The following is a 13796-nucleotide window of genomic DNA, read 5'->3' on the forward strand; positions in this document are numbered from 1 at the left end:
GTCTACAGCAATCCCCAAATATTGTTGAAAGAGAAACGATTCTCTTATTGATCGTATTGGTAAATAATGAAAACCCTTGAACGCCCGCAAGAAAACCACCCATTTCACGAATGAAACCAATAATAGGTCAGCGCCAGGATGAATGCAAAACGTGAAGAATCAAAAAATACAATGTCACGAGGCACCATGTAAGTCCCGCCGCTCAAATCTCAAGGGGCGGAATTGCATCCATGTAGAAAACGCCGATGTATGCCCCTCTCCCCGCCCCGCCAACGCAAGCCATCCCCCATTTCAAATACACCACGGACTAGCTCCGACCTGGGAGCTAGTGATTTATACATTATCATCCTCGTAGACAAAGTTGATGTCACGGATGCGACGGCGGTTGGTTGCGATGAACTCTTGGTCACCGGCGGGGCGCTCGTTGCGATTGTTGGCGGTAAGCATGCTCTGAAGACTCATGCAGACGCTCTCGACTGTCTGCACTGGGGACCAACCCGCGGAGCCCAGGAGGTCAAGGCAGATAATGCCGTTGCTGTAGATGTGGGGATGCATGGGGATTGTGCGGGGTGTGCCAGTCGAGGCAGGACATTGGATGAATTGGACCTCCGGGGGCTCTAAAATGATTGTGTCAAAACCCAGAATGAAGGAATGGAATGAAGCCAATAAGAAAAAACAAAAAGAGCTGCTGAGAAGTTAGGGCTTACCAATAGGATACTTGTTACTGAAGGTAAACTTCAGGCGATAAGTCTGGTTCAGATAAAGTGGGTTATCGTCGAGGATCTTGATGTCCATCTGCCATTCCTCAAGATTGTCACATTTGACGATTGTGATTCCCGGTGGGACATGCTCTTGCATCTGGAAATTCAAAGGTTAGAGAAACATGTTTATAGAATGAACAATATGCATGGGTGCGGTATGCTCTCAAAGTATGTGGGACAAAGGCGATAAGCGCGAGAAGAAAACGGAGGAATTGGTACCTTAATGAGCTCCTATAATCCATGAATATAGTCAGTAAGATAGGCATTCTGGTATCTTTCAGATTCAGAGTATATTCACCTTGCTCAGACGCTTTGTAGCGAACATGGTTGCGATGTGGTACTGATAGAAAAGATTTAGATGTTTGAGCTCTGGTGGAGAAGGAGGGGCGGTGTCTCGATTAGTGGAGCCGATGTATGACGTTGAGGACGGCAATGCGAGGAACTTCTCAACAAGGATGAGAATAAACTGAAAGGATATAAGATAGTTCAAAGAGAAAAGATATTGTCAAAAGATCTTAAATGAGGGTCTAAAGCTAGCTTTGGAAGTGGGGAGATTATGTACCAATACACGTGATATCGGCGCCTGACTCTATATTGCACATGGTTACTTACTTTTATACTTGGATTCTATGTTGTTCATGTAGACATTTCAATTTGTAAATAAGGACTGTCGTCGAGGTTGACACTGTGAAACTTTCCAAGGATCACCCCGCCAAAAAGATCTCAAACTGAGTATGCGGCTCCGGTCAAACCACACAGTGGTCACATACATATGTCTAGTCAGGCAGCAACGTAATTACTGAGCACTATGCATCAGCGAATAAGAATAGTCGCTTATGCGGCAATTTGAGATGCCTTAGATGTTCCCCCCTTTAGTGGGGTTTACCTAGCTTGAAAGAAGAATTACTAGAAGCAACATCTAGAATAAAGTGAAAGAATGTTGTATGTAAAACGTCATATTAACATATGAATATGAGCAATCTCCAAATTTTTGACAAGTTTTTTTTGCCTCTATAATTAGTTAACCAGTATGTAGATAGTATTTAGCTTCCATTTATACACATCAATTGATGTAATGAGATGAGCCATTAGACTTTGGAAATTTCCGCGACTGTATGTAAAATCCAAAGCTCGAAAGTTGTATGTTCACTCTGATTGACTATCGAAAATGGGAATCACAGAATTATATCCAAGAAACCGCCAGGCAGATAAAAGAGAAAAATAATAGGGGAGGCTAGGCCTATGAACAAGATATGAACAAGACGTAAGATGTAAAAGAAACACAAAGGAAGATGGTAAACAATTTACGCAGAAGCAGCCTTTTCGCGAGCTTCACGTTCAACTCTCTCTCGCTCCTCTGTCTCCTTCTGCTCACGAACCTTGGCCAGAACGACCTCACGGAAGATAGCACCGCGCGCAGCGCTAGCAATACTCTTCTTCTTTGCATGACCAGAGGCAGGAGTGGCATCACCGTTTGATGTCGATGATTCCGCCACACTTGACTCTTCGGATGAGCCACCCATGTCCATGGGGCTGGGGATGTCCTCTCCATCCTCTTCCTCGTGCATCTTGAGCGACTCGATACGGTTGGCGAGCTTGACGATCTCGATTCCACGGCGGAGACGGGCACGCGCAATGTAGGTGCGGATTTCAGGCAGCAAGTCACGGTCGCTCGCAGTCTCTCCAGTCAGCCATTCGTGCTTGAGGGCTTCTTCAGAGGTAACTCGCTTGGAGGGGTCCGCATTCAGGAGAGTGAGAATGAAATCTTTGGCATCCTGGGAAACGTCGCGCCAGTACCGCTCATGGAAAATGATACGGCCTGTTCGGCATTCTTCGATGAGGTCGGTCAAATTCTCGGATCGGAAGGGGGAGTAGCCACACAGGAGGGTATATGTGATGACACCGAGCGACCACATATCGACGGCCTTGCCGTGGCCCTGCTTGAGCATGACCTCGGGAGCAGCATATCCAAAGGAGCCCGCCATGCTAGTCAGTACCTCAGAGGGGTCGTGCAGCATCTTCGCGATACCGAAATCTGCCAAGACCAATTGAGAGTCGGCGGAGCGGGTGAGGTAGAGGAGGTTCTCGGGTTTCAAGTCTTTGTAAAGGTTAGTTACACGTAAAGCGCTAGTTTGACTTAAGGAGACTGACCTCGGTGAACGATGTTGCGCTTGTGCAGATAGTTGACGGCATCAAGAACCTGGCGAATGGTCTGCGACGCATCCTTCTCGGTAAACTTGCCGTACTCGCAAATCCGGTCAAACAGCTCGCCACCAGTGGCTAGTTGTGTAACGATGTAGAATTTGTCCTAGGCCGACGATTAGAGCGCTGCAACAATCGGAACAGACAGAGATGTTCTCACCTTAGATTCGAACCAGTCGACAAACGAGACAATGTGGGGATGTTGGAGAGATTGCAGCATCTCAAGCTCGTCGTGGACCATGCCCTCGTTACCCCGGACATTTTTCTTGAGAATTATCTTGATCGCGACCTTCTTTCCATCGGCGTCATCTGCCTCGCGAACAATTCCGTATGTGCCTGCACCGAGCGTCCGTCCGAACTTGTAGAGAGCCCTGTAGCCAGCGAAAAACAGGTCAGCGAATGTGGGGTAAGAAGGTTACGATAAGGAGGCTGTACTTCTTTTCGTAGCTCTCCGGCTGCCCGGACAGCTTATTGAGCATGTTTGCGACTGGAAGACTGAAAGTTAGTAAATTGCGGGGCTTATCTGATGAAATGCGCAAAACAAATGAAGCAAAAGAGTCCTGGAGGAGCCGACCGAGCGGGGAAAACATAGGCATTGTGAAGCAGACCGTGACACAAAATGACAGCTAAAAGTCCTCCTAGCCCCCATATATTCCACAGAGAGCTCATAGGGAGCGTGTAAACCGACATGGCAATCCCAAGGCAGTGAAGAGTCAGATTGTGGACGAGGCTGACACGAGGTCGGACAATATTCAGCTAACACCAGATGACGAATCATAGCAAGATTGAACAGGAACAAAAGTCCCACGGATATAAAACATCGACTCACAACTCATGATGTGGAGATAGGGCTGCAGATGCCCAAGGTGGTAGATGCGGTATGCGGTATGCGATGGGCTCGAATAGGCACAGAACGCGTTAGGTAGCAAAAGTAGAACGAAGAAGAGGGTTGAGGATTCGGAGATTGAGGCTTTTAAGGTCGAAAATGGAGTCCAATCTAAAAGCGAAAATGGTCAGTGATATAGAAAATATAGAAATGCCCAAATTCGAGGGGTGAGCGAGCATGCGCGGGGGTGGCTGCATGGAGGATCCAAACAGAGTAGACGTACCACATATACGAACAACACGTATCTAGATCGCAATTCAATCTCAAGTCAACTTGAGAAGACGAATTTCGAAAAAAAAGTACAAAAAAAAAACACAGCTGAAGAGGGAAAGGATCAGGAGTTCTAGACGCGATAAGACTGTAGGGTTTAGCGCCAGCACAGCCACAACGAGAATGTTACTGCCTCCAGGGCTGACTATGTACTTTGTACATTAGGCGCCAAGAGAGGGTCTGCCCATCAACACATAATCGTGCCAAGCACCCAACACCTTTACTGTCAACGATCATCTTCGGTCAATGATCAATGTTCAAAATTAGGTATCTTTTGTATAGGCATGTCATACAAAAGGTACAAAGAGTTCAAAAATCAAAAATTCTATTTTTCTCAACCTGTGACATAGATTATAGGTCTATATATATTATCTGGAGGAATTTTAGCTAATTTGGTACTAATATTCACCATAAATATTGAGTATAATAAAGTAAACATTCAAGTTCTACGGAGTACATACAATCTTTATTTATGGTGTCTTTTTAATGTGCTTCTCGCACTTCTACATTATTTCAAATTAATCTTAGTATTAGAACAACCTATTCATAGTTATATCATATACCATTTACCACTCTTCGTTATTTTTAACTAGTTCGAGGGTTGCGTAAAATGCAAGTTGTGAATTTGAAAACTTTTGTACCTTTTGTATGACATGCCCATACAAAATATACCTAATTTTGAACTTTTATCGCTGAAAGTAAAGGTGTGTTAGGCCCTTGGCACGATTACCTAGGCAAGTCAATTAAATATTGAAAAAAGGAGACATTATTATTGAAAAGAAAGAAGCGAATTTGTAAAAGTCAATACTAGGTCTAATTATGTGCTGCTTTGATAGAGCAAAGTCAGGTACGTCTCTAACAATGTACAATACATGTACAAAATATGTAGGTACTATGCAAGAATCCACAGCCATTTTATATTTTCTGGTGAACTTTAAAGATGTACCTTCTTTTTCTAGTTAAAGGCACAAACAAGTTTCAGTAGCCGTGGTTAATCTATTTAGAGCTGTAACATCACATCTTGACGCTACATCAGACAATCAAAGCCGAGAAAAGAATAACAGCGTAATTTGAAACACGCCCATGAAAACCTTGGAATTAATATAAAGTGGCCTTTCCATGATTGGCAAACATCCCGACCCCACTGCCTTCTGTGGCACAGCGTCGTCACCAGACGTCATAGGCTTAACCAGAGAGGTATATGAACAACAACAATCACGAAATATTTTTGGCTTCTTATTCTGTTAGAATTCAAATCTGCTATCACACTATTTTCAAGAAACTGAACATTCAATCATGATATCCTTCCTCTTTTTCCTTACCTTCCAGGTAATTCTACTCGGCGCTTGGGTCGCTGGTTACCTAGACCCATACCAGAAGCAACTTCAAGAGCTTTTGCTGGACTATATGGGCGAGACAAAGGTGTCTTATGGACTGAAGAGTATGTTATCTTAAATAGAGAAAGAGGAAAAGAAACGAAATATACTAACCAGAATTTACTTACAGAAAGTCTGACTGGCAAGAAACTCACCGAGGACCAGAATCTAAGCAAGATTCAAGATCAACTCGGAAATCAATTGGGAGGCATGTTCGGGAAGGGAGGTCTGGGAGAGGGATTTGGCTCTGTATTGAGTAAAGGTCTTTGAGGAGTTGGCTGTTAGCACGAAGGACACGAATAGCAAGATTGACTTTTGATTGTTGAAATTAAGATTAAGGTTAAGATTAAGAAACAAATCCAACCCTAGGTAGATATGTTTCCATGCAACCTTCATGCAACCTGCAATACACAAGAGATCATCGATATCGTGATCTTTTGTACCAACCAAGTGAACGAAGCTACAATAGTGCTTTCCTTAAGTATGCCTGATGGCATACTGAAACTCCACCAAACCACCTCGAACTGCAACTAATATGACCAAACATAGACCATGATAATAGCCATGATCTAACTTGTCAAGAAACGAGGCAGATTGAGTAATGCAATACTCATCGAGCGTGTTGAGTCGAAAGGCTACAATGTCATGCAACTGCATTGACACTTGCACGACGCCCAACCACCGAAAAACAAAGGAACAAAAAGCAGAAAAGAAACAAAGAAAAGAAATCGATCAAAAGAAACCAGCAAGAGAATGAGCAGTAAGATCTCACCGCTTCAGCCATTCACTAGATCCATAACCAGTCTCACCAAGCTCAGCCAAAGCAGTTTCGCAAAGCTTGTCGTAGTACTCAGTCCCCTTCCAGAGACTATGCTTCGACCGGATACCAATCCTCCAATCCTCTGCCCTAAGTCGCTTAATACGCTGCGCCTTAGTCTCAACTCGGATAACATTTCCATACTCATCGATATTAGGTCCCTCGATCACAGGAGGCTCTTGTGATGCACCGGGGCTAGACTTAACGGGAGAAAAGGTCCAGAAGGAGGCAGAACGGACCATAGTAGTATTGCGAGAGCGACGGGCCTGCTGCAGGTCTGAAACATGCTTGATCTGCTTGCGGAGCCCGGTCACGTCGGCGGGAATGTGCTCACGGAGCCACTTGACAGCGCCGTTGAACGAATTGATCTGGGCTTGGCGCTCGGCGCTGACAGGTGCAGGGGATGGCTTTGTCGACCGTGACGGGAGCGATTTGGTGCTTGTATTCTTTTGTGAGCCTGCATGGCTGTTGAACGGCGACCCGAGGACAGGGACTTTCTTTCTCGGAACGGGGGTGGGCGTCGGTGGAGCCATAGGCATGGGCATGGGCGAAGGGAAGACGGGGCTTAGGAGACGTTTTGGCTGCGACGCTAGGACTGTAGGGCTCGTCTTCTCTGTGTTAGCATTCAGACGTCCAGATGGGATTATCTTCAAGGGTAGCCGTGGAGGGCGAGCTCGGATGGATCGATTCACCTCGCTCCTAGCTACTTCTTGCTCTGAACCTCCACAGATTACCATTGGAGAACTGGTGCACATGAACACCTCGCCGGAGCTCTTCCGGATTGCAAGAGGGGATGGAATTAGCTCGCTGCGCTTTGCTGGATCCTCAAATTCGGCTGGGATCTTGATCGGAGACAGACGCACGGGTGGCTTCTTCATAGCGTGAAAGTTTGCCGGCGCGCGGCTCACAAAAGGGTCGTCGGCTCCCGCGATAATAGAGTTATCAATCATCCGGGCAATGTTTCGAACGATAGATCCCCCGTTAGGAAGCCCATCTCTGGCGCTATTAAAAGAGACCAATTGGTATCTGGCGGTCTGGCGAGGAGAAGCATCGCATGGTGGAGGAGGGGGCTCACGGGTCGGAGGCGGGATATGAAAAGCCGGGGGAGGAGCACTATAGTCAAAACGCGAGACTCCTCGAGAAGCTGGAGGTGGCGTGACACAAAAAGCAGTCGTAATAGACGAGTGGGAGGAAGAAGAGGGAGAAGGGACAGGTGGGGGAGGAGTGTGAACCAGCCTAGCATTATGGGCCGACAGGTTCTCAACCGACAGAGCATCAGCATTTGAATCAGGGCCAGGACCAGCAATGACACCACGATCTGGCAAAGGGGGGCTCCACACTACAGTAGTCATGGAAGACCGAGGAGACGAGTCGGGCGAATGAAGAAAAGTAACTGGCGAGTAGGTCTGGTTGGGATTCGGAACTGGGGACGGGATCATAGCTGGCAAAGACTCATAAGCAGTCTGAAACCGCTCCATAGCAGAAGTCAGAAGCGGGACTTTGACAGCCGAAAAGATGTGGGCTGCTCGTCCCATGTACTCATATGAGGTGGCTGCATAATAGTGGAGGTAGGTTGCACGGATCGGATGAAGCTATGTATAAACCCGTTAGCAGTTAGATTTTGAGATGAGATCTGTGAAACACAAACCGGACTAGACGCAGTGTCTATGAGTTGATTGCAACGTAAGGCACATTGTTTGTATTGCTGGTTGAAACATAGCCATTTCACATCGAGAAGGGCTCTCTTCCACTCGTAGTGATCTTGTGGAGGAGAGAAGACACCAACGGACAACGAGCCCTCTGATGGTATCTCTGAGGTATTTGAAGAAGAGCGGGAAGCCATCTTGGCAGCCGATGAGACGCGTGAATGAATGAGGAAGAAGAGATGAAACACGAGATAGGACGAGAAGGAAGAAGAGACGAAAGACCATACTCTCAGCCTCGTCCCCAAGTTGAGATCTGGACACTCGAAGTGCCAACCCAGAGCTTGCCAGGGTAGCCCAGAGCCCATGCTTTTACCTTGCTCAGTCTCAAAGTGGCAGGCATAGCTCCATGTATTTTCAGAGGCGTCAAAGAAAGTTCATATTTGCCTCTAGCAGCCACAAATCAGTACCTACACCATCATTCTTCTTAGAGATCTACACAGTGAACATAACTGTGTGAGAACTGAACTTAATATTAATTACTGGAATTGTAGATACTTGAACATCAGTGATTCCACATATCTGGGCTTCCTTGAGTGGCTTCTGGCTAAGGATATTTGCCAGTAATAATATCCCACAAGCCCATACTAGCCATCTAAACCTGCTCAACAATCAGGGCGCCACTTGTCTTATGCTTGATCTGGGCCCGTGACAATGCCTCACCAGTTGCCGAAAGCGACACCATGAAATCACTCAGCAAACGGTCAAGTTCTGCTGTCACCACACCATCATCCATACCCTCCATCAGACTCGCCGCATTTGGGGGATTGAGAGCCGGGAAGGAGATTGGTCCCTTGTCTTCTGTCTGTGGCATGGGGGCTTCAGATACGTCGTGTCGTGCATTTCGTACAGTTTCGAATACGGGAGATCCCGGTTCTGAGACCGGGCCCGAGGTCACCGAGGAAGCAGTGGGAGTTTGGGGAATTGGAACGGCCGTGGGTAAAGCTGTCATACTATCTTCAAACGAGGAACTCCCGGAGTGCGCCCTCCATGGAGAGTGAGATTCTTCGTCCGGCCCGGGGCCATCGAGGAGCCCAGAAGCCTCATATTCATTATAACCAGCTAATTCCATCATCGCGGGTAGTTCTGTGTCGAAGAAATGACTGTGATGAAGCGAGTTTGTGCCCTCTGGTGTGGTAGGGCGATCGAAGCGGAAGGGGTCGTAATCTGAGTCGGAGGCATTCGATGCCGAAGTCGAAGGACGTGAATCGCCTGGTTCATCTGTTGAGGATGGCTGCTGCGACTGCGGTGGAGGCTGAACCTCAGGCAGTGGAGCTCGGAGAGTGTCATGCCGGTCATCATAGACTTGGCTCTCGGGTACGGATCCCATGACTGGGAATGTCCACTGCATGGTGGCTCGCTTCTCAGCCTGAAAGGACTCATCTGTCCTGGGCTCCTGTGCAGGAACCTCTTCTTTTTCTTCTGGTTGTTCCTCTTCATCTTGTACAAATGACGGGAATTTCCAGTCCATGGTGGGAGGTCGAGGACCAGACGGTACGAATGTATCTTCGAGCTTTTGATCGTCATCCACGCTGTTGATAGACGACTTTGAGCTACTCTCAGAGGAGCTCCTGTTCAAGCGAAGACTGGAACGGTTCGCGCGGATAGTATTTGCATCGACCAATTGGAAAGGCTGCGCAGATGGGGCTCCTGCTGCGTAATGTGATGCCTCGAATGATCCGATGTCAATATCAAGAAAAGTCGATGTGACAGAAGAGCGGTCTGTTTCCGCACGAAGGGGAAGATCCGAAGTGGACTGGGCGGGCTCAATGGGGACAAAGTCATTTTTTGTTTCGTATGTATAACTGGGCTTTTCCCCATCAAATAGGCCTTCCATTGCCTCAGCGCCTCGGCGCACACGTTCATCGAAATTGGCCTTATCTTCATAGTTAAGATCGTCCTCCGAAAACTGTTCGTACATCTCCTGCTCAGGTGCTGTGTCGGTAGGACCGATTGATTGCTCCATCTCCGCCAGCGAGGCTGCAATTTCATCCAGATCAATGACAGAGAATCTTCGCTCGAACCCATCTGTTGTACTGAAATTCCAGTCATCCTCTGATTCCTCGATACCTTCTGGGAGCTCAGCTGCCGCGGCGCCGCCTGGGTGGAACAAAGAGATCCGCTGTCCTCCTCGCTGGGACCACTGGTAGTAGTTCCTCACCAACTCACCCACAGAGTCAGTGGGATACTCCTCTTCCGTATTAGCAATATAGGGGTGAGCAAGGATGTCTGCCATCGTGGGGCGAGTGTCTGGATTGGAGTCGAGGGCGTAGGCAATAAGATCCTTCAAGCCTTGGCTGTAATTATCGCTGTCCAGCTGGGGAGTCTTGCGATTAAGCTGGCGACCGATTTGCATTCGTTCTCGCAGGCCTGCGTTTGGCGGGTTTCCGTTCGCGAATTCGAACAATGTGCACCCGTACGCCCACACATCAATTTCACTCCCGTAGCGATGGGCCTCTCCACGAGTTGCAAACATTTCTGGCGGCATCCAGTGTGGCGTTCCAATCCAGGTTGAGCGTTTGTCCCGCTGTGATTGGAGCACACCAGCAACACCGAAGTCACAGATTTCCAGACGACCCTCTTCATGAACAAGGATATTTGCAGCTTTCACATCGCGATGAATGATTCCAGCTTCATGAATAGCATGAAGTCCAACAGCCAGCTCACGAGCGATTGGAATGATGTATTTCTCATCGAGCTTGTCATTTGTTGCGCGCATCAAGGTACGGACACTGCCACCGGGACAGTACTCACAAACCAGCCACAGCTGAGAGTGAATAGAGATGGCTTCAATGATTTCATTGATATTTTTGGCACCAGAATCCTTCACTTGCTTCATCACTTTTGTTTCATGGATGAAATCCTTTATCGACTCATCTCTGAAATCTCGAAGCGACTTGTAGTCCAGTGAGTCAATATCTAGGACTTTGATGGCAACCAAGCGACCGGATGGCATTTGGCGACCCTTGTAAACACGACCATAGGCACCTTTGCCTATCAACTCTTCAAACTCGTATGGTGGAACCTCAGTTTTTGCACGACGACACATCTCCTGGACAGCCACCGCTTGTTCACGAGCTAGCTTGATGGCTTCTGCTTTATGCTTGGTGATGGCCGCCATTGCAGAGGATGGGTCCAAGAGGCGGGATGTTCGAGAATCCATTGCGAGTGAAGATAAGCTTGGAGTGAACCAGGTGTGAGATAAGAATGAGATAAATGTAAGAGTGAGTAAAGAGTGAAGATGGAAATAGGAGTAAAGATGAAGATAAAAATGTGAACTGAGTGAGACAAGTTTGAAATGGATGTAAAGATATGGGGCTCTATGGCGTGAGTTAACGATGGAATGCGGATGGAGTGCGTTTGCGGGGTTGACAAAGCAGATGTTTGAGCTTTTTAACAAAACGCTTTAAGACTCCCTTGCCCTTTAGTGTGCTCCTTTTTCCCGAGGCGAAAGAGGTTGTCGAGGGACCAGAAGAGATACGGAGAGGCGTCTTTTGGTAATATCGAGGGGTAGCTGTTGGTTTAGGCCGCCCTTGGAAGATATTGTTGAAGGAGGAGCGCTGCCTTCTGATTACGTAGCTGATTGGACGCGCTCGTGAGGGGTATTCAGGGAAAATGGTGTACCTATTTCCGCGCTCCTGGGCTTGGTGGGAGCCTTCAGGCTTCACTTGCCGTCTCTCGTGATAGTCAATGGGGAGACGTAACTCCCTGGGAGAGGTGCTAGGAGAGTTGCTGGGAGACAAGGGAGACGGGGGAGGGATCCGAAAGGAAACGTTTCGAGTGTTGATGACAGGTGAAGTGCCGATAGAGGACGGTGGGGAAATCCTAGAAGAACTAGTCGAGCTATTTCCTAGCCCACTGGTGTCGAGTGCAGATGTATCAGTTTTGGCACAAATGCTGGAAAATTTTTGCTCTCCGACCGGGCCACAGTCCCCCAAATCTTCAGAGAACTGGGAAATTCGAGGTAGGCTGGTCACAGATTTGATTTGACTACTGGCAAGTGTCGAGGTATTAGCTTGGGCACTGTCTTTCGGTGGCACTCGTTCGTAATCAGAATAAACGTGAGAAAGACGTTGATTTCCGACCGCTTGATTTCGACTGGGAGGACTTGGGAATGATTGAAGTAATTGCTCCAGGCTCCCAGGGTTATTCAAAGTCCTCAAGTCCTGGGATGTTTTGCGATTGCCTTGGGTTCCAGGGATCTCGCCGGGGGTAACAAAAGAGTCGGGCGGCTCACCTATTTCACTGTTATAGACTGATGGGCTTGGAGGTGCAATGGCTCCCGGGCTTGCAACGTTTTCTGATGCCTTAGAGTGCACGGGAAGCTCGGGGGACCCAAGGTAGGGATTCTCGTCGTCCAATACACGCTGTTGGAGGATCTCAAACAGAGATTCTGAATCAATACCGAGGAGAGAAGTCCACTCTTCTTCGTAGTGAGCCAGGTCTCTGCCTTCTAGGCCTTCGCGAAAGCTACTGGGACGATGCTGGCTTGGTGGTAGACAAAGCTGATTGGGGCGTTCACTGCGAGGCTTGTAGGTTAGTCACTGAAATTTACCCACTCAGCGAAGGGATGTCTTGCCAGAGCCTAGTAGATGCAGTTCTGTGAGCAATACTGGTAGAGCTGAGTCGACCAGATGGATTTTGGCTGTAACTGGCCTCTAGATCTGTACTAGGAAGCCCAGCAAATGGGTCGGATGAGCCGTAAAGACGAAGCAAGAATTGGTGGTCGGTGGAGAAAAACCCGAGCTCCTCGATGAGATTATCGACACTGGGAGATTCGTCAGCCATTCTGGTTCAGAATTACATTGGCATATCAATCGAGCCCAGGTGTCAATTTGATGATGGGAGAAGGGTAGAGGGGATGAAAGCAATCGTGTCGCGCCGTCCATTTGGAACCTACCTAGTCGCTTAGTTAATCGAAAGACGAGCCACCACCTGGGAAATCTGAAAATCTATAAAATCGAGTACACACGCCGAGTCTCTCCATTTGCCCTTCCAATATGGAACGCTTCGTAAGGGCAAACAGGCCTTAACGGTGAGCTAGAGCAGAGGCGAGTGTTTCATATCCCATGCCCTGATTCACGCACAGCTTTCCATCCATAAAGTACAAGACATGAGGCGTGTGGATATATTGAAGAACAGGGCGATGAAGATAGGCTCCAAGATGTCGTTGGCAATATTGTGGCACGTGATATTCACTGTCTTATCGTGATCTTGAAGAGCTGACCGCTTTGCCTTGCTATTCCTTGGAAGGTTCCATGGGATTTAGAATAGAGCTCTTCTGGCCACCATTAGTAAAGACCTTCAGAGGAACCCACCATGTCTAGAATTTTGGGCTATTGCAAAGGATAGTAGTGATGGCTGGTGTAGATGACTTCCCATTCACTAGACAAGTATGTACTATGTATTTGATGATTCCCAGCGTTAATACAGCGCTGGGAAATCAGATCTTATCGCTTATCGTGGTATATGAGCTTATCGCTTGCTTTCTTTTTATTCTTTTTTGCTCTGTGGATGCTCCTGCATACGTACATACACGTACGGGGTATATTTATAGTTATTAACCTAAACTCAAGTGAAGAAGTGATTGATCTAGGGACCTTATAGATACGGTTGGCTACCATATGTTGTTGTTGTGATATCCTAAATCATCGCATGTGCCACAAGGTACATAATTGTATACAATAGGAGATGCAACAAACATGTTTATGGGTATGACTAGGAAAACGCTTCGGAACAACACTCAGGGGAACTAAGGCAACAAAAGCCCAGCCAGACACT

The 13796-nt window shown here is 47.5% G+C and overlaps 6 protein-coding genes across 6 annotated transcripts; 1 reads left to right on the forward strand and 5 right to left on the reverse strand.

The window, feature by feature from the left end:
* Positions 1-333: 333 nt before the first annotated feature.
* N7479_008069 (ubiquitin-conjugating enzyme E2) lies at positions 334-1086 on the reverse strand (the record flags this gene model as incomplete). The annotated part of the gene is made up of 4 exons (XM_057255763.1): positions 334-617; positions 708-858; positions 981-992; positions 1060-1086. 4 exons carry the CDS (start codon positions 1084-1086, stop codon positions 334-336), a joined length of 474 nt encoding a protein of 157 aa, XP_057109625.1.
* A 979-nt stretch (positions 1087-2065) lies between these two features.
* Positions 2066-3559, reverse strand: N7479_008070 (serine/threonine-protein kinase; the record flags this gene model as incomplete). The annotated part of the gene is made up of 4 exons (XM_057255764.1): positions 2066-2859; positions 2913-3069; positions 3124-3334; positions 3399-3559. The coding sequence occupies 4 exons, from the start codon at positions 3557-3559 to the stop codon at positions 2066-2068; spliced, it is 1323 nt and encodes a 440-aa protein (XP_057109626.1).
* A 1856-nt stretch (positions 3560-5415) lies between these two features.
* N7479_008071 (uncharacterized protein) lies at positions 5416-5765 on the forward strand (the record flags this gene model as incomplete). The annotated part of the gene is made up of 2 exons (XM_057255765.1): positions 5416-5560; positions 5626-5765. 2 exons carry the CDS (start codon positions 5416-5418, stop codon positions 5763-5765), a joined length of 285 nt encoding a protein of 94 aa, XP_057109627.1.
* Positions 5766-6263: 498 nt separating this feature from the next.
* On the reverse strand, positions 6264-8155 carry N7479_008072 (uncharacterized protein; the record flags this gene model as incomplete). Its single annotated transcript, XM_057255766.1, has 2 exons — positions 6264-7904; positions 7961-8155. 2 exons carry the CDS (start codon positions 8153-8155, stop codon positions 6264-6266), a joined length of 1836 nt encoding a protein of 611 aa, XP_057109628.1.
* Positions 8156-8610: 455 nt separating this feature from the next.
* On the reverse strand, positions 8611-11178 carry N7479_008073 (putative serine/threonine protein kinase; the record flags this gene model as incomplete). The annotated part of the gene is made up of 1 exon (XM_057255767.1): positions 8611-11178. One exon carries the CDS (start codon positions 11176-11178, stop codon positions 8611-8613), a length of 2568 nt encoding a protein of 855 aa, XP_057109629.1.
* Positions 11179-11347: 169 nt separating this feature from the next.
* On the reverse strand, positions 11348-12803 carry N7479_008074 (uncharacterized protein; the record flags this gene model as incomplete). The annotated part of the gene is made up of 2 exons (XM_057255768.1): positions 11348-12536; positions 12571-12803. 2 exons carry the CDS (start codon positions 12801-12803, stop codon positions 11348-11350), a joined length of 1422 nt encoding a protein of 473 aa, XP_057109630.1.
* Between the last annotated feature and the right edge of the window lie 993 nt (positions 12804-13796).

The sequence above is a fragment of the Penicillium vulpinum genome (genome assembly GCF_028829585.1).
Source record: "Penicillium vulpinum strain IBT 29486 chromosome Unknown utg000003l_segment0_segment0, whole genome shotgun sequence".
Lineage (NCBI taxonomy): Eukaryota > Fungi > Ascomycota > Eurotiomycetes > Eurotiales > Aspergillaceae > Penicillium > Penicillium vulpinum.